The sequence below is a fragment of the Lacerta agilis genome, chromosome 1 (genome assembly GCF_009819535.1).
Source record: "Lacerta agilis isolate rLacAgi1 chromosome 1, rLacAgi1.pri, whole genome shotgun sequence".
NCBI lineage: Eukaryota > Metazoa > Chordata > Lepidosauria > Squamata > Lacertidae > Lacerta > Lacerta agilis.
Window position 1 is genome coordinate 101,244,877 of NC_046312.1, and position 18,858 is coordinate 101,263,734.

General features: G+C 41.4%; 1 protein-coding gene across 4 annotated transcripts in view; it reads right to left on the reverse strand.

Moving 5' to 3' along the window:
* CACNB4 (calcium voltage-gated channel auxiliary subunit beta 4) overlaps positions 1-18,858 on the reverse strand; it is a 128,861-nt gene continuing 110,003 nt past the window's right edge. For 2 of the 4 annotated variants that reach the window (XM_033165021.1, XM_033165029.1), the window contains 8 exons: positions 17,814-17,833; positions 17,638-17,718; positions 16,684-16,742; positions 7,766-7,875; positions 6,646-6,797; positions 4,786-4,881; positions 3,722-3,907; positions 1-725 (listed from right to left, as the gene is read on the reverse strand). In XM_033165021.1, coding sequence (XP_033020912.1) covers positions 465-725; positions 3,722-3,907; positions 4,786-4,881; positions 6,646-6,797; positions 7,766-7,875; positions 16,684-16,742; positions 17,638-17,718; positions 17,814-17,833 — 965 coding nt within the window. In that variant the 3' untranslated portion in view covers positions 1-464. Of the gene's footprint in view, positions 726-2,702; positions 2,769-3,721; positions 3,908-4,785; positions 4,882-5,155; positions 5,470-6,645; positions 6,798-7,765; positions 7,876-16,683; positions 16,743-17,637; positions 17,719-17,813; positions 17,834-18,858 lie in introns of those variants that run through there. The other 2 variants (XR_004427641.1, XM_033165042.1) reach the window with 2 other exon arrangements.

Sequence of the window (18,858 nt, forward strand, 5' to 3'; positions counted from 1 at the left end):
ATTTTATTTTTAAACTGACCGCAACATACTCAGGTTGACTTTCCAGTCAATTTCGCCCAAATTCCAACAGGAATTGGTTTATAAATTGGTTCCAACTGGAACTGGTCATTTGGAATTTCCAGTGCAGGAAATCATTTTATATGCGCTTCAACAGGTAATCCTAAATTACAAATTGATGTGTCTAATAGTGTCTAATGAAGAGAAAAGGTACTGATTTGAAAATTAAATCTCTACACTGGAAATAAAACACATCTAAAGTGACTGGGCAAACTAACTTCTTCCTAAACATATGAAGGGCATGATTTGTATGTTTCACCCCTTTTTATATAGCATTAAACGGCGGCAGCCTGTAAGCATAGTAAAAACCATGCTGCAACTGCCGAATCAAGTTGATTCGTTTGGCCTAGCTATGTTATGGCAAGTTGGCGACGGACGAGTACCATTTCCCCCCCAGGTTCTTGTATTCAAAGCCTATGTCGGGAATCATGGCTGTATCCTCCAGGAGACCCTCTGTTTCTGTGAGGTTTGTAGGAGTCCTGGTATGAGTCGGAGTACTCTTCTTCCACAAGCGGGTAATGATCTCGGCTGTGTTGGGAACTGGAAGACAAGCGGTTCCTGCTCTTCCGAGCTCTTTCGTTGTGGTAGTTTTCATCAGAGGTCATTAGGCTCCGTCGTTCAATTGGAGAGTTCTCAGTAGAATGATTGCTATGCCTCATTCGTTGGCTCTATAAATAGCAAAGAATTCAAGGGTTTTTTTTAAAAAAAAAAACCAACAACAACAACAAAGGGGTGGGGTGGGGAGTAGGGAGAAACAATTTCATTTCGCTCCTTCTGAATTAGTTGCGTTCTTGTTCTGAGAGGGCCTTCGGAATCCATATGCTCCCATCATTCATTTAAGAGACATTTGGCTGCTATTTTGTATACTTGGGAATACAGTCTGGTTTCAAAGCTGATGTGAGAAAACAGTGGAGCGTGATGTCTTCTATACGACATTATTTTAAAACATTTGGCAGGGAGAAGGTATTCTCAACAGGAGGCTCAGGATTCAGGTTCAGGATACATTGCCTGATGAAGAATTTTAAGACTTGTATTTTTAGTCTGTGATCTTTCGGAAATTCAAAATTTGACCTCCTCCAAAATGCAGCTCTTAAAAAGCATATTGAGGTATCCTTCCATTGCGGGCAATTCTAAAGTCGCCTACTTCCCTCCCATTGATTTACAATGTTTTATTTGTAACCCTTTCTTGTTCAGCATATACTAAATAGAGCTTACCCTTCTTTCAATTGCAATTCTCGTCCTATTCTTCATAGGCTTTATCAATATATTATTATTTCTGAACTAACTAACCCAAATGAAATTTAAGACCATCGGATATATGGAAATTTTCGCTGGTGCTGTTTTCCCTCTGTTTAACTCTCCACACTGGATTGAAGTGGGTAAAATAGCTAAGCTGTTATTTTTGTAGTCAATTCAATGGTCAGTAGCAGCTTGTAGGCATACTGCAGGCATTCCCCCCCCCCAAGGTAGTCAGAGTACTTTCTTTGCAGAGATCATTAGCTTCCTTGGAAAACTATAATGAGTTCCCAAGGTCCTATGACAGGAAGCCACACTAGTCATGCTGGCTTGAAACTTGTTTAAATACGTAGAACACCCACACTCTGCCTTGTGGTCTGCCTAGAATTGAACCTCAGCCTCATGCAATCATACCCACTGTAGCAACTTCCTCTGTTAATTGCTCAGAAGACCTTGAAATGCGGCTCCTGAAGTGTCCCAGCCCATTGTTAGCATGGATGAAGTTGACTCAGCATTTAAACTAAGTGGGTCTTTATGAAAACTGTAGACTCCCTTACACCTAGCAGAATCCTATTTAGACTGTGTCACCAGTCACTGCAACATATCTCAGATCGAGACATAGTATATATATATATATATATATATATATATATATATATATATATATATATATATATATATGTTGTATCAAAAGCTCTCCAGAAGTTGACGACTGTCACTTATGACAACCAACTAGCAATGCATGGAAACATGGGGTGTTGAGTAAGTGTGTGTGTGTGTGTGTGTGTGCGCGTGCCTAAATGGTATGTGCCTAAATGATTTGCTTTCTCCACATCCTTTTGGATTTGCATAGCGTCAAAGTTCAAGAGAAGGGGCTTACCAACACAAAGACACTGGAAAATGAAACATTTTCACATAAAAAAACAAGCATGTGTGCATGAAACTCAAACTGTTGCTTACACAGTCAACCAGTCACTAAGCAGAAACAACACCATGTGACAAAGCTGGCCTTACAAAATCAAACATAAATTTGAAATTTAGATACTCACTTCGGCATACATGCATTGGGGGTGGGGACAGCACTTCAATAGTGATATGAGTGTATTTTATGTTGTGAACCGCCCTGTGGTCTTCAGATGAAGGGCGACATACAAATTTAATAAATAATAATTAGTAATAATAATAATAAGGGGGAAAGTGATTGCTGATCTAGTTTTCAGGAATGTTGCTAACTTGCTAAGCTCTTCAGCTGACATACAGTGGAAAGTGTACACATATCAAAAGCCACACAAATGTGCCAAGCTCTTTAGTGAAATTGATCTCTGTGCACATCTTGGTCTTGCATTTACAAACATACAGAACTCGTACTGAAAAGACATATTTTTCTCCAAATTTAGTAAAGCACGTACTTCTCATTAAGGACTATTTACATGCCACGTTTGAAGTTTCAAAGGCCAGCCGTTTTTGAGCTATCCCTGTGGAAAAAAATGGTCAGAATCTTTTTATAATGGGAATAATATTTTATCCATCATTAAAAAAAAAACCAAACAGATGAATGAATTTTGCTAAGGTGTTGCCTCTGGGGAGAAACGAGGCAAATGGGAGAGAATTTCCGTCTTATAACTTTTGTGAACTGGTCAACATATGAAAAATAAATGAAAACTATTCAGCAAGCTTAACTATAGCAGCAGTTAGTGGCATATTTTTATATAACTCACTTATCTTCTAAGAACGTTCTGTGCAGCTTTTTCATGCTAAAAATGCAAAGGTAATTATGTTCATTGCTCTTGGTGTCTGCACAGTAGCATTAGCATCATAGATATTCTGTTGCATTCAAACAAAACTACCCAATGTGATGTCTACTTAATTAACTGGATTTTCTTCTTATTCTCTTGACTAAGGCCAAATACATTACTCATTGACTGTAGTATGGTGATGACTTGTCCTTGGGAATGAGCCATCTCAGAATGATCAGCTAGCTAAACAGAACTTCCGTATCACTTGAACACACACTACTAGGACTGAACTGCAAGGAATGCATTTATGGATCAGCCCCAACTGGTTCTGTTTTGCTAATGTTTGCCAGTGAAGCGTTTGCCACTGAAAACACACAATAAGAACACCCTGGGTGAAGGACTCGAATTTGAATGTGGAGAGGTGTGCACACATTCGAGTCCCCACCCTTTCCAATGTGAGATGATACTGTGCACAAAGTAATGGAAATACCCTCATTTGTAAGTATGGGGCTGTGGGGCAGCTGTTGTGCATACTTTTTTATTTTTTTATTTGCATTTACACAGGGTCCAATGTGCACGTGTGTGATAGATAGATAGATAGATAGATAGATAGATAGATAGATAGATATGAACAAACCACTTTATACATCATTAAGCTGATCTGCACTGCTGGCAAAAGCATGGATTCATACCTGTAATCCAGAGATTGCAGTAGGGTAAGGGGATAGTGCAGTGGAGCCTAGGTTTCTTCCAAGCAAAGGTGTCATGGGTGTGCTACTCGTGGTGTGTGTGGCACGCCAGTAGGCCTCAAGATATTCTGCCAAGTGTTCACAAGCATCTTCAAGCTGATTTTCATCCAGAATGACATCAAACATTTCCTGTTCAGAAGAAAGCATGGCATCAAACTTTTCAGCTCTGAACAGCTAGACAATGGAGGGTGATAGCCAACATAGTGGGCCCATTGATTTCAATAGGTCCAACTCTAGAGTATATGACTTAGTTGAATATCACCCAGAAGTCTTTGCAACACTGTCAACTTTGACAGTTTTCACTTGTTCCCCTCGCCTGTTTCGGTCTCCACCACTAAAAAGCATCTCCCACCTTTTCATAGCTTCAGAGTCCATCACAAACCAGAGTGGGAAAAGACTGGACACAAGTTTGCAAGTGAAAATTATTCATTTATAGGAAAACGGGGGTGGGGAAGATTCCATCATTCACTTCAAATGTTTTGATTGCAAATGGATTGTTGCTAAACTGCACAACATAATGTGCAAGTATATGGCACACAATTAATGCTTGCTTTTGACCTAAATTTATTTCAGCAGCAGGCATGGCCCTTCAGATCAACAAGCACAAATCATTGGAAAATGATTTGGTGACAGAAATGCAATACAATGGACCTCGTAATGTAACCCTGAGAGGGCTTTTATTCTAGTGGTGCCAATTTCCCCAGTACTGGGTGGAAAAGAAGTGGGTTGTTACAGTTGCTACTGTAACCCTAGATGCCTTAGCACATCACTAAGCATGATGAACAATGGGAGGAGGTGGAAAGATGAGTGCTTCTCTTCGTGAGACTTGTGACCTCTCTTCTAACACATTCAGGATCTGATCACCTGCTATTTATAGCCCATTCAGTAAGGGTGGGTACCGTCGTTAAAACAATGTTACATCAATACAACAGCTTTTGCTAATGTGTGAATTGATGTGTCATGAAAAATGTGCACCAAGTGAAAATCTTTCCCAGTCCTTTACTTACGGGAGGACATTGTGCAAGTTTATCTGCTGCAACCAACTGGACATTCAGGTGTTTGCTTTGTGACTTTCCTCTTGATTTGATCAGTCGCTGCAGGACCTGAAAGAAGAGAAAACAAGCATCAAACTACTTTCAGACTGCATAGCAAGGAGGTAAATTTTGGAGGCATATCAGCTTCCACATATTAAACTACGGGTTTGTGATGTCACTGTGTGAGTGGCTATTGTATATTGGTATGGACAGCTGAGGTTGTGTACCTGTCAGCCATTATCTATAGGGAACCTGTGGTCCTCCAGCTGCTGCTGTTCGACTCCAGTTCCCATCAGTCCCAGCCCGCATGGCCATTGGTCAGGGATGATGGGAGATGCAGTCCAACAACATCTGGAGGGTGCTTTTGCTAGCAAGCGAAAAGATACATTCAAATGTTAGTGGGAAACATGTCAAGTACGTAGGGATAAAGTAATGCTTCCTCATGGCAACAATTCCTTATAGGTTTAAAATGATTGTAAGTTACTTAACTATTTTGGATCAGCCCAATTGCATGGATACCCACCATGCTAGCAACCCCTAAGGATGGGCTACATTGGTAAGCAGCTTACAAACATAATTCCAGTGTAGAGTCAGAAGTATTTTTCATTAGCCTCCTGGTTGGGTACTATAATGTTTGAATGGGCCACAGTTCTTGTCCTAGAAAAGGCAAAATTAAGAAAGAAAAAAAAAGGTGGGATAAAGACATATGGACCTGAAAAAAGGAACCGAAATGGCTGTCCCAACCATCATTAGCAGCAAAAATTCTGTTTCTCTGGCCTGATTAGGAGCTCACGTCTCCACAGTTATCTGGGAAGCCCACTTCACATAGTGATCGGCAAGGCTCTGCCAAACACAAGCAGAATGCAAGGTCAACAGAGGCGTTTTTGTGGGACTGGAAGGGAGGTGAACATCCTATGACACTCAGTTGCTGCACACGATCAGCAAGATTCTGGCAACACACAAAAGTTTAGGTCAAGATTCAACGAAGTTGATGTATGTGCAGAAACACAGAAATGGGACTTCTCTCCCTCCCTCTAACCCCTGAAACACCCTAAATCCACTTTGGAGAGGTGGGGAAACCCCCTGAATATATTTATAGCATGTGCAGGAGGCATGCAGGGAGAAAGGTGTGCAAACATCCTGTTGTGCAAGTGGACTTCATTCCCTGAACGCCCATCCTACTTAGTGCTACATTAACTTCCTCAAGGAAATTTTAAAGGAAATTAGCATAAAAGGAGGAGTGTTCTTTCAGGAAGAATATGTATGAAGTGTATTCAAGATGAAATATTTTAAAGACAAAGTATCAGGGAACTGCCCTCGGCCCCGCGAGAGGTCTCGCTGATGTACAGAGAGCCCCAACACCACCTCAGCAGCGATACATCTCCGAGCAGGCAAAGCGACTCCTCCTCTGGTGGGGAAGGGCAGGGAACCAGCAGTCCGGAGAGGAAGCAGCTGAGGATGTTGCTGAGAGCCCCAGCGCCTCCCGCTACATTCATTTAGAGGGGAGCACGCCACTTCCGTCGCCCCAGTTGTGCAGTGGGGTTAAAAGGAGACGGGAAGGAGGTGCCTGGGGATACCGAAATTCCTTTGTTGGGGGTCACAGCCAGAAACCGGCACTCCTGGATTCTGCTAGTGACTAGGACGGTCATGTTTTTCTGTTTCTCTACACTGTAAATAGTCTGCACCAATAAACTGTTAAAAGACAGTTGGGACTCATGCTTGGTTACTTGTGAGCAACCGCCAGGCAGATCTGACACAAAGCTATAAATTTGTGTACATACACACACACACACACACACACACACACACACACACACACACAACATATGTTACCTTTGGAGATGACACTTTAACATGGACAATAATCGGTGCTAGGGACGTTTTAATAAGTTGTGCTGGGTGGTTGATTGTATCTGCATCTAGAACCACCAGCTGTAAGGATCGTGCCAATTCGAAAATACGCTCAATCTCACTCTGCACTTCCGCTGCAAAATGAAAAATGAAGATACCATCATCGACAGGTTCCAAAAACAGGTTGAACTAACTGAATTTGCCATTTCAAAACCTGTGGTCCCTTGTCATTTTTATTTATTTATTTATTTAAAAAAATTTTTTGCTGAATATTTTATTGTGTTACAAAACAAACAAACAAGGAAAAGCAGCTAGAAATATAACTAGACCATGGAAAGGCCCATCAGGAGCGAACATAAAGCACTGGTACCAAAATATATGGGAAACCGCCCTACTAGAAAAGTTAACCAACAAACTTAAACTGGCATGGGGCCAAGCAAAGGAGGATGCCTCCACCCCTGTGTGGCTCCCCTTTATCATACACGCAGCCCAACAAGACAATGACCTATTCCCCACAGCAGCATACAAATCAATAGGGCTAATCTGACCCAACAATCCCTCCCTGCCTCACATATACAATCAAACCACACTGCAACCAACCAAGCTCTGGACCCTCCAGTCTCTCACAATGCCATTTTTATTTATCAGTTCTAGTGCCGGTGTGCTTGAAGACAGGAATACCTTTGACACGTTCTTCATAAAATCGCCATATATTTTATTATTATTTATTTTATTCATTAAGTTTCTATATCACCCTTCATCCAAAGATCACAAGGCGGTTTACAATATGAAGGTTCATAAATTTTACACCGTTGTGAACAAACGCACCACAACATTTCACCTTTCTTGCAACTTCTCAAGCTGAAGCTAAGCATACACTTACATAGTAAACACGAAGCTTTGCTCGCTAGTACTTGAGAGGTGACAATATGGTCTTAATCCCCTATACAGAGCTTTAGAAAATCTTTTTTTAATAACAGTAGCCAGGCTGTGGCAGAGGCAAGCAAGATTTGTGCATTCTCCCTCCGAAGGGCAAGAAAGTAACAACAAAACAAAAACCTCCATACACAAGTGTCACTATGTACTTCTGCTAAGGTCTTACCTAAACTGGACCTGGTGTTTGACCGCTCAATTATTGCCCTCTTGCTTGGATTATTTAGAACAGACCTCTTAGCAAGAGAAATGTCAGCTGTCACTCTAGTTATTGATATCCTACAAAGAAAAACAGAGGAGAGTATAAAATAACTTCGGTCAAGGTTTCAGAATAAAAACTGTGGTGCATTGCCATTTACATTGTAAACTTTATGTACTAGAAAAACCAGGCGTGCCAGCTGCTGCTTATCCACAAATTAAAGTGTTGGTGAGGCAGACAAGTCAAAATTCTAATAGATGACTTCTGTTACAGTAGATCTTTATGTACGGAAGACCATGCAAAACAACAACAACAATTTATTATTTATACCCCGGCCATAAAAACAAACAAACAAACCCCAATACTTAACAACAACAACAACAACAACCTGGGACACAGACGGACAAGATTCACAGAACACCCAAAAACATTGTTCTTCACTTGTTTCTATTCCACAATGCTTCTATTTTACCCTAAATACGTCACTTGGATGCATATTCTGTTAAAATAGTTGGGATTAAGCTACATCTTAAGTGTCTAGACTTGGAGATGCCAGTCCGTAAATATCTCTGTTCCATCAGTTTAAACTGTGAGGATGCAATCAGATCAGCAGTTTTGCGTGTGGTGTGTTATGGCTGTTCAGTCAAAGGCTTGTGATGCAGCCTCTGACTTGGCATTGTTGAACAATTCTTGGTGCCTCCTCCCCATCATGCAAAAGCATGTACCTCACTAAGGAACTACAAGCCTTCCCTATGATTGGTATGGACAGTAACTGTGTCTAGTATCTTCTGATCATTTTCATCCCTCACCCCTTTCCTCCTTTAAAAAATCCCATTTGCCATTGTCACTGTATGTCACATTAAACCTTTTTCATTAAAAAATAAAAGAAAAATGTATCACAGTAGATCTCTGCTGCATTCCTACCTTTTCCCAACAAATCAAGTTTATGCTGCTTGTGTTGACTAAGCCACTAAATTTGTATTGACTGAGCCACTAAATTTGTATTTTCTCCCCTACACATGATAAGGGAATTGTTGCCATGTTCCAAGATGCAGATATTGTTATTATTATTATTATTTGATTATTATTTACCTTCACCATTCTTCAAACCAAATGAATATTCAGATAAAGATATGAGGTGGTATTCAACTAAGTTTTACTCAAAGAAGACCCACTGAAATTAATTAGAATGACTATGTTAGATCTATTAATTTAAATGGGCAAAACTAAAGTTGAATCCCACCCACACAGCTTGAGGGGCCCTCAGTATGAAAGAAGTGCTACTCTGTAGAGTAGAAAGGAGAAATCAGACCCTCTTAGGATGATCTTTCATTTCTTCTTTTGTGCCAAACAGATATAGCTGATACTTGTTGGTAATGATGCTCCTCAGTATCTTCCACGTATGATACAAAAATATGCTCCACAAAGGGTTTATTCATAGCAACCCTTGACTTGCCATTGACAGTTGCCATGGTTTCCTATAGGAAAACAATGACGTCCAGTTACCATAGTCATATGCTGTACTGAAAGACATCTGACAGCAGCAGTGACAGAACACCTGCTCTGTGTTCCACACTTAATATAAATGCCTGTTTCCAAAGCCATGCAACAAGCTGCAGAGATATAAGATTATTTCAGAACTTTGGGAGAGGGGGGTGCGAGGGTGCCAACAAGAGCCAACACCTCAACCGTGAGAGAATTCAAAGAGATGACGCATTTAGCTGCAGAAATGTTTCATCTGACAAGTGCCTACATAACAATGATCACCTCTGAAGGGCAGGCTCATGTCACCTTAGCTGTACAAAGAGAAAAACTGGAAAATTTGTATGCAAGAGTATTCCATATTTTTGTGTGTGTGTATGTGTGTGTGTGTGTGTGTGTGTGTGTGTAAGAATATTCTGCTATACAGTGGAACCTTGGTTCTCGAACTTAATCCGTTATGGAAGTCCATTCGACTCCTGAAACTGTTCAAAAACCAAGGCAAGACTTCTGATGAGTGAATGTTGAGGAAATGCTGTGTAACATAAGGTTACCAGGCATCCCCGTTTCCCAGGGACAGTCCCCAGATTTACAATTCTGTCCCCTGACAAAATCCTATCATTCTGACTGAAGTTGAAAAGTGTCCCCGGATTCATTGAAAAAAAAATCTGGTAACCTTAGTGTAACAGTTCATGCACTGGTTCTGGAAGTGCATAATTGGCGGGTTTGGCAAATGAACTGAATGAATTTCTCCCCCATACCTACTTTTAAAACCAGTTAAGATTCCGACTCCCATGTTTTGAACCAGCTGAAGTTTCCAGGCACCTTTTTTCAGAGCAGCCACACGTATAATGCCAGGTCTGCCTAGATGCTACCAAGGTGTGGGAGAACTGTGACCAGCCCTGTAAGGGGACACAGCTGGTACGTCAACCAAAGTTGGTAAAAGCCAGCCTGGATTCAGCTTTGCCCAGACCTTAAACCTGAGTGGGGTCTCCTCATAGGAGGATCAGAGCAATTTTGCCAACTCTGGTTGAAACATCAGGGCACAACCCTCCAGTAGTCACACACTACCAGAGCTAATGGATTCAGAACTACCCCAGGATATAGCTGCCCACAACATCTGACTTGAGTTTCTGGCGGGTTTTCGGATTCCCTCCTCCCCTAATATCCCCCAGAAACAGAGGAGACAGCAAGCCAGACAGAAGCTTCAGACCTGTTGTCAAAGTGCCCAAACAACTGCATGTGAGGCTACTTGAAAGAGAGGGAAAAGCCTGAAAACACATACTCATATCAAGATGGGAACCTGGAAGAAGTGGAGGGCAAGGCAAACCCCTGGGAAGTGTGTGGGCTCCCTATAATGCTTCTACTGGGATTAAAGGTGTGGCAAACATCATGTTGTACAATTCATAATGATTTCAACCATCAAGTTAAATGCCCCTTATGGAACAGCGATTTAAAAAACCATGGATTCTCCACCTACAGCCAAAGCCAGCGTCCTTCAGTTACACAAGAGATTTGTGTTCCAAAAAGTGAGAAGTGGCAGGGTTCCAAAATTGTGCCAGACTCAGAGAAAGGTTGGCAGGATCTCCATTTTATGAAGATAACCAGCACATCTTGTTTACATTTCTAGTCCAGCTTTCCTGTTCAAGCTGTTTCGTGAAGCCACAGACCACATTAATATTCCAGTTGTGTGTTTATACCTTCCCATACACTCACAAAGGACACAGCATGGCCCTCACCAGTACCAATATTTGACCCAAAGGCTTGGAAACACCCCAAGGCATAATGCTCTGTTATTGAAATAAATGATTTGCAATGATAATTCAGAAACAGCAGCACTGTTTTTCAAAGGTAAAAAAAAATAGTCTGAGCTTCCTGAAATGCAAGAATTCACAGTATGAAACTACTACTGATGGTTATGAAGGGCTTTGATACTCGCACAGCTGGGAGCATGTTGTGCATGTGGTGTTAACATTTTGCATTAGGAAACATATTCAGAGTAAGAACTGTTGGACTCGGGTATTCCCTTAGGAGCTCAGTTAAAAAACTTTATAGCTTGTCATGGGATATATCATTCCTTCTTCATATGTTTGGAGACAGAATGGCAGGGTAAAAATATGTGGATAAATTCTGTTTTGAAAAAAGTGTTTCATAAGGCCCTGTCAGATCTTGGCATGGTTTTAAGACCTAGTGGGTTGGGTAGCTGGCTGCTGGTCTAAGCGCATCTGAGGAAGGCGTACAAACAAAACTAGCCTGACATACGTGAGAGCGGATTGTGGAACCACTGACGTTACTTTTTAGGGGTTTTCAGAACTTCATTCAAAGATAGGGAGCACAAGTTTAGCTAGTGTCCTCCTCATAAACAATATATTAATTACCTCAGCTTTGAAGATGAGAAGAAAGATGAAAGGGGAAAGATGAAATTCCAAGGTTGAACAAAAAATAAATAAATCATCAGCTCAGTGCATTTCAAATTTGGGTCATAAAACATACTACAGAACATAGTGTTGTGCTTCTTAACTGGAAGAGTCCCACAAACATCCCAAAATGGTTCAGTGAAATTTGAAAATCTCCCACTTTAGGCACTTCATTTCCCCCCTCTTGTCTTGGCCAATAACACGTCCCTCCAACAATGGGAGTGTCCATGAGTAACAACATAGTGTGATCTAGTCTCCTGCCACATCTCGTAGCCTTCAGTGCTGAATGGTCAAAAAATTGTGTTGTGTGACAAAACAGGCAGGGTATATGTCACAACTGATTTAGATGACTTACTGTTTGTGAGGGAGGGAGACAGCCTTGGAGGTCTGACAGGACATCATGACATGTTGCAGGGCTTCCTCAACCAAAGGAGGGTTGAAAACCATTGGTGCGGGGTCATTTCTAGTTCTGCATTGAGATGCCAGGGACTGAACCTGGGGACTTCTGCCAACAAAGCTAATGCTCCACAACAGCACTATTCTGATTGGCTTATCCAGTGCTATTTTCTAGAAAATGAGGTGCCAGTTCTCACCATGAACACCTCCCTTGTTCTCTTATAATGGGAATGGCGCCCACCTGAGAGTTCCATTGAGTTTCAGCTTTTTTTAAAAAAGCCCTGGTTATCACTGGGAATGCTGTGCAAACCAAGTATTTTATTGACAGAAGACAGGTAACGTTTCACTTTATTGAACAACAAAGTCTATGCTGGGATGGGAGGAGACAACATTTAACACAAATCCCACAATCCTCATTTCCCTCATATTACTGCTATTACAAACTAGCGCTTAGGCCTTCGTATATATTATCTCATGGCGAACCTGTGGCCCTCCAGATGTTGCTGGACTGCAACTCCCATCATCCCTCACCATTGGCAAAGATGACTAGGGCTGATGGGAGTTATAGTGCAGCAACAACTGCACTGTTACACAGTAGAGTGGTCGTGTCCAGGGTTCTAGCTGCTTCTCCATTTTATTCCTCTTTCCTGCCTCCAGTCTTCCATTTTTCTTTCTCTCAGCAATCAGTCAGAATTCAAGGACCCTTAAGCTGTTCTTGTGTTTACAACCCCCTCCTTTAATTGCTTTCTCTCCCCCTCCCTCCCTCTTCCTCCCCCCCCCCTCTCTCTCACACACACACTTATGCAAACCTTGGGCATTTTTTGACCCTGCTGGTATTTCCTCCTCATGAATTGGTGGTGCGTTTTTTGACTACATAAGGCTACATTCAGATAATCTTCGCTGTTAGTATATAGACTAAGATGTACCATTCTAAAATTGTTTCAAACCAAGCACATATCAATTAAAATGCACCTCAGCTTCAGTGGAAAATGACTGCTTTCTGTTTGCTTGGATGGTTTTCTGTTTGGTGCTTTTAAAGCAAACAGAGGACACTCTCTTTTTCTGGGCAATGTCATCTCCAAGCAGCAGTTTTATTTCTCACTACTGAGCAAATATTGGCTGCCCTCAGCACTTTATTCTGTACACTGTTTAAATTTTCTCTACTTCCGATAGGTAGTCATGTGCCAGGTTGCAATTAGAGTTATTTTGAGTTTCACAATCAGTTTTTTTAAGTGTGTTAAACATATAACAGGAAAGCTTCAGCTGAAATAAATCCAACAAAATGGCAGCTTAGAAATTACTTTAAAGGTAAAGGTAAAAGGACCCCTGACCATCAGGTCCAGTTGTGTCAGACTCTGGGGTTGCGGCGCTCATCTCGCTCTATAGGCCGAGGGAGCCGACGTTTGTCCGCACACAGCTTCCGGGTCATGTGGCCAGCATGACAAAGCCGCTTCTGGCGAACCAGAGCAGCGCACGGAAACGCCGTTTACCTTCCCGCTGGAGCGGTCCCTATTTATCTACTTGCACTTTGACGTGCTTTTGAACTGCTAGGTGGGCAGGAGCTGGGACCGAGCAACGGGAGCTCATCTCATGGCAGGGATTCGAACCAGCGACCTTCTGATCAGCAAGCCCTAGACTCTGTGGTTTAACCCACAGCGTCACCTTTGCTTTAGAATGCTTTAAATAGGTTGTTATTGTTATTGCTGATAATGTTGTTGTTCAATTCTTTTTGTAAACTACTTTTAGGCTTTATTACAATCAAGCAGGATATAAGCCTTGTGAAACAAACAAAAAAGATGGTATTGCCATTTGAAGGCCTCTAGTTTCCAAAGTCTTTTTTTTAAAATAGCTGACACAATAATTAATATCGCTATCTCTTGTACTGTACTGTATAACAAAACAAATGAACACTGTGTTGCATCTATAGCTGTTGCCCCGTTTTGAATGCATTCAGGAATTAACACCAACAAAGCTCTCCAATTTCCACTGGAATCATTGTACATGTGATATATGATCAGCTGATCTTAGCTGCATCCTGATGCAGAAAATATTGAATGCTGAGGGACAATGGCATACATCTATGTTTACCAGAAAATCGCCCATGAGTACTGTTGCCACCAGAATTTCTAACAAGAGGGTTCTGTATAGTGAATTCATGGATTAACAGGGCATCACAGACATTTGAGACCCCAAATTCTGCCATCACTTAGGCTTTCCCACAGGCTTGCCCTGTCCTACATTATGCTCAGCACTAACCACACGGTTCTCCCTTGTTTGGTGGTAGCAGTAGCAACAAGAGCCCACAGTGTTACGTCTGTTAGACCCCAGGTGTAGACCTTCAACACTGGTGCACATATGCAGCAGCATCTAGGACCACCAGAAAGCACAGGGAATGTGTTTCAAACTGTGGTTACTGATGCCTTTACATAGTTCCTATGTCTCCTGCCACCTCCAGATGCTGGTCAGCAGAAACCATGTCAACCAGGAACCTTGACGCTGGCCTGGAAGCTGTTGTTATTTGCTGCCCACCACAGTTACCATGCAAGCATGTGTCTAGGGGTTAACAGGACCCCCACTTTGAGCCCCAGCTGCCACTGCTACTCCCAGATAACTGTAAAGCAAGGAGGAGACCAAGAAGTAGTAGAGGGGCTCCGAGATGAGTTACTGAGACTGGATTACCACTGAATGCCATTGAATCCTGATAAGGTCAAGGGGAATTACAATGGGCCCAAACTTTAGAATGGCTGCATCTTCCAAAATGATTTATTTTAATGTGTGTGCACCCGCGTTGCTCAAGTTGAAACCATTCAGAACTGCTCACCCATCATTACCTTATCATTATATATCTTGCCGAATAATGTTTTTACCACCATTATGTCACTCTGATGAGAAGAAAGTTGTAAAGTAAAATAAAATAAAATCCACATCTATGATTGTGACTATTCCCTGCACATCTTTCTTCCAGAAGGCAATACTTTCCTGCTGTTTGTCAAGAAGTGTGATTGTGAAATTACTATGGAGTCGACCAAGAATCATTCAGACAGCAAAAGCAGTGAGCAAATGAATCTTCTGGAGAAAGTAAAAGCTTGACCGAAGCAGCGAAAAGCAGGAAATGTGGCTGATAAGAGTGCACATTTTGTGGAGCAGCCATTTGAGTGACAGGCTAAAGTCCAGCCTAGCCATTAAGCATGTAGCAATTAGGCATGAAAACAACCTCCTTTTACAAAAAATAGCGACATCTGGAACCAGACACCCAGTTCCACTCATCTACATCACTGTATTTTAAATTTTGTGCAAGAATCACACCACTGATAGGTAAGCATAACAAGCTGTAAAGGAGCCCACTTTTCTATCAAAAAGTAGCTTATTTTCACCCATTTGGACCTTAGTTTGAAGGATATAAGGCAGGCATAGGCAAACTCGGCTCTCCAGATGTTTTGGGGCTACAATTCCCATCATCCCTGACCACTGGTCCTATTAGCTAGGGATGATGGGAGTTGTAGTCCCAAAACATCTGAAGAGCCAAGTTTGCCTATGCCTGGTATAAGGTATATTTGTGGCCTCTTTCTTCCTCACTTTTTATTGGAGTGGGTTGTGTGCCTATATACAGGATGCGTTTTCCTTGTTTTGGGTTTTTTATACTTCATTTTTAATGTATGTATTACCTTACAAGTTGCTTTGGGTCATTTTTCATGCAAAAGGCAACCAAAAATGAAATTTAAAAAAATCTGGTTGTCTGCTATGAAAACAGGAGGTTGGACCTGACAGTCCCGTGGCTTGATCCAGCATGGCTCTTATGTTCTTACTCATCCCTTATTGCTTTAAGAGATGGCAAAAGTCTCCCTCTTACCCTCATCTGCCTACAAATAAGAAATCTTAGTAATGTAATCTCTGTTTTGAAACCTTACCCTGGACAATTTGAAAGGCCATGAAGCAATAGCAGACAGCAGCTGGCAGCTCCAAATTAGCAGCTCTTTGGGACATGCCAGCTATTTTTGGGGTCAACCATTATTCTCAGCAAGTATAATACTGTTTTACTGGATTTTATGTTGCACCTTGTTTTTAATGATACTCCTTTTAATGTTGCATTTTTTTATATTGATTTTTAAATATTAAAAATCTTTTAAACAAATAAATCAGATTCAATTTTTTACACCACCTTTTAAAAAATATTGTGTTCCTGGAGAGGTTTGGTCAACTCGGGTCGTTAACATGCACAGAAAATTTATGTGCTGTAGAAAAAGTCACTTTTTAGATCCCTGATTATGCATTGCATGGCAACAATGATTTCTCTAAGTCTGGCACTGCATTTTTCTTGAGAAGAAAGACAACTACATTCCATCTATTTCAACTTTTAGCATTAATTCATCCAGGTTCAAGATTTGATTCTGTTGTTAGATCTATGCAGTTATGCAGCCGAACACAGTAATGCAACATAATTAATGCAAATAATTAAGAAGGCTCCATTCCAAGGTTAAGTGAAAGAATATAAGCAAGAGCTAGGGGACTATGTAGACACATACAATGGAAGCAATCAAGATGGAAGTTCCAGATGGAATCATTCATGAAAACATGAAAGAGAACTTTATTCCTCACCTCCCATCAAACCTGTGCTTCAGGAAGTCAAACAGGGCTTTCTGCATCATGTCTGTCACCTTTCAGGGATGAGGAATATTGAGGAAGGATTGAGAACAGAGATAAAGAAGCCCGAGGTAAGAAAAGAGTTGGAAAGTAAAGACATTTGTGAACAGCCAATGCCCATTACATTGGCGTGAACATTTCAACTGTGGGATACCCTCATTGGTCAGATCTCCTTCGACTGACAAATCCACTTTCTAACTATACAGAAGGAGTTAAATACATTGACTCTTCCCAACATTTGCAAATGAGATACCCCAAAGTGAGAGCTCTGCTTCCCTCATAAATAAAAATAATTTCCACAACACTCCCCAAACTACAGGTATGTTGGCAATATGAAAGAAATGAGAGGGTTTCTACCCTTTAACCCCACAGTGCAAGATTCAATCTGAACAGGTTTTAAACTGCCCTGGGAGGGAGATCAAGATAAGAATATTAATTTTATTATTTTAATTTTTAAAAACCATGTTCTCTAAGTTGTATTACTCATCAGCTTAAAGCAAGTGTTTCACTTTGCATATATTATTCTGTCCAAAGTAAAAGGCGGCATTTCTCCCCAAAAGAGCAGGTAGGGTGATCAGATCAGGGAATAAAGCTGTGGGAACTGGTGGTCCACTTTTGGCAATCCAGATGTGAGCAGTCACCCCACTTTAGATTTTATAGATCTATGTTCCTACCAGGAATGTAGATGGATATCCATAGGCCAGAGCAGTGCATTTTGGGTAATTAACCATGTGCAGGTGGTTAATTGCATATAGGGAACTGAGCCTGGTTCTCATTCAAAAGCAGCAGCAGCAGCAGCGGCACCCACCCAGTACTTGAATGGTTTTTTTTGGGGGGGGGGAGCAGCAAAGAGGGTTGTGAAGGGCGGACCAAGCAAAGAGTTTAATAGTAACTAATGGGAATGTTTACCTCATAGCCTTTTAGCGAGGGGCCAACTAGCACAACAGGCCTCATGGATGGTACTACATCGTAGGGTGGGATGTGTTCCGTCTAAAACAAGAATGGCATGTCCAATAAATGTATTGTCTTGAATGGATATTGTACGCTATTTCTGCAGGGTACAAGGTGGGAGTTTGTATACTTACCACTTTCTGTTTCTGTTTTGCTGAAAGATCAATAAATAAATAAATATTACTTCACTTAACCATGTAAAAAGTCACGCAGCATGCAAACTATGTGTGGCACACTAATTCCATCTGATGGCAGCCGAAACAAGTAGAACAGCTAATAGTAATGAATTTGCACGTGTCTTGACTTCCTTCTGAAGGAGCAGTATTTCTTAGTTTGATGAGTGCATTTTGAACGAGTGCTGCTCGTTCCATTCATGTTCACCCTAGGATCCCCAGTTCAGGATCCCTCCCTCCACCACAATTCATCTAGAACCAAAGGGTTTCCTTCGCCTTAGGTAGTAGTACTCTTTAAACCTTCTCTTAGTCACATGCAGTGACTTCCAGTGAGGTGGGCATCTAAATGACCCAAGCCTGGGCTGTGGTGTGTGTGTGTGTGTGTGTGTGTGTGTGTGCACGTGCAATCACATGGGCCTCTCCCTCCCCCCAGCATGTCAGTACCAAAGACTCATGCAGTTGGCTGAACCCACAAAGCAGAGCCATTTAGATGCAGCCCCCAGCCATGTGAGGATCTACTCCGATACAAGCAGCCCCCACATTGCTGTTGGGAGGTCTCAAGGGCACCAGCACATTCCATATAGTATAAAGTGAAATTCAGCTGCAAGCCTACTTATCTAGGGCATGCTTAGAAGTCAGTAAAAACATTTCACAAACCAACAAGGAACATTTTTACAAGCAAAGTTTATTTTCACAGCCGTTATTCAAAAGCAGCAACAGATCAAAAACAGCTATAAGATGTATCCTATGCAGAAAGCAAAACAGCTGCAGTAACTGGGTTTTTTCTTTACATATCAATTTTGATATACATATCTCCCAAGTTAAAATTTATTATATTTACTCCTTATAAACCATAAGCTCGGCTCAAAAATCTTTCAAAGCTGAAATTAATTCAATATATGCAGCTGCTTTCTTCCATCACCCACAGTAACCCTATTAGCATGAATGCAGGTTTGAACTAGGATTGCACAATAGATGGTGTCCTGCCTCCACAATCAAAGTTACC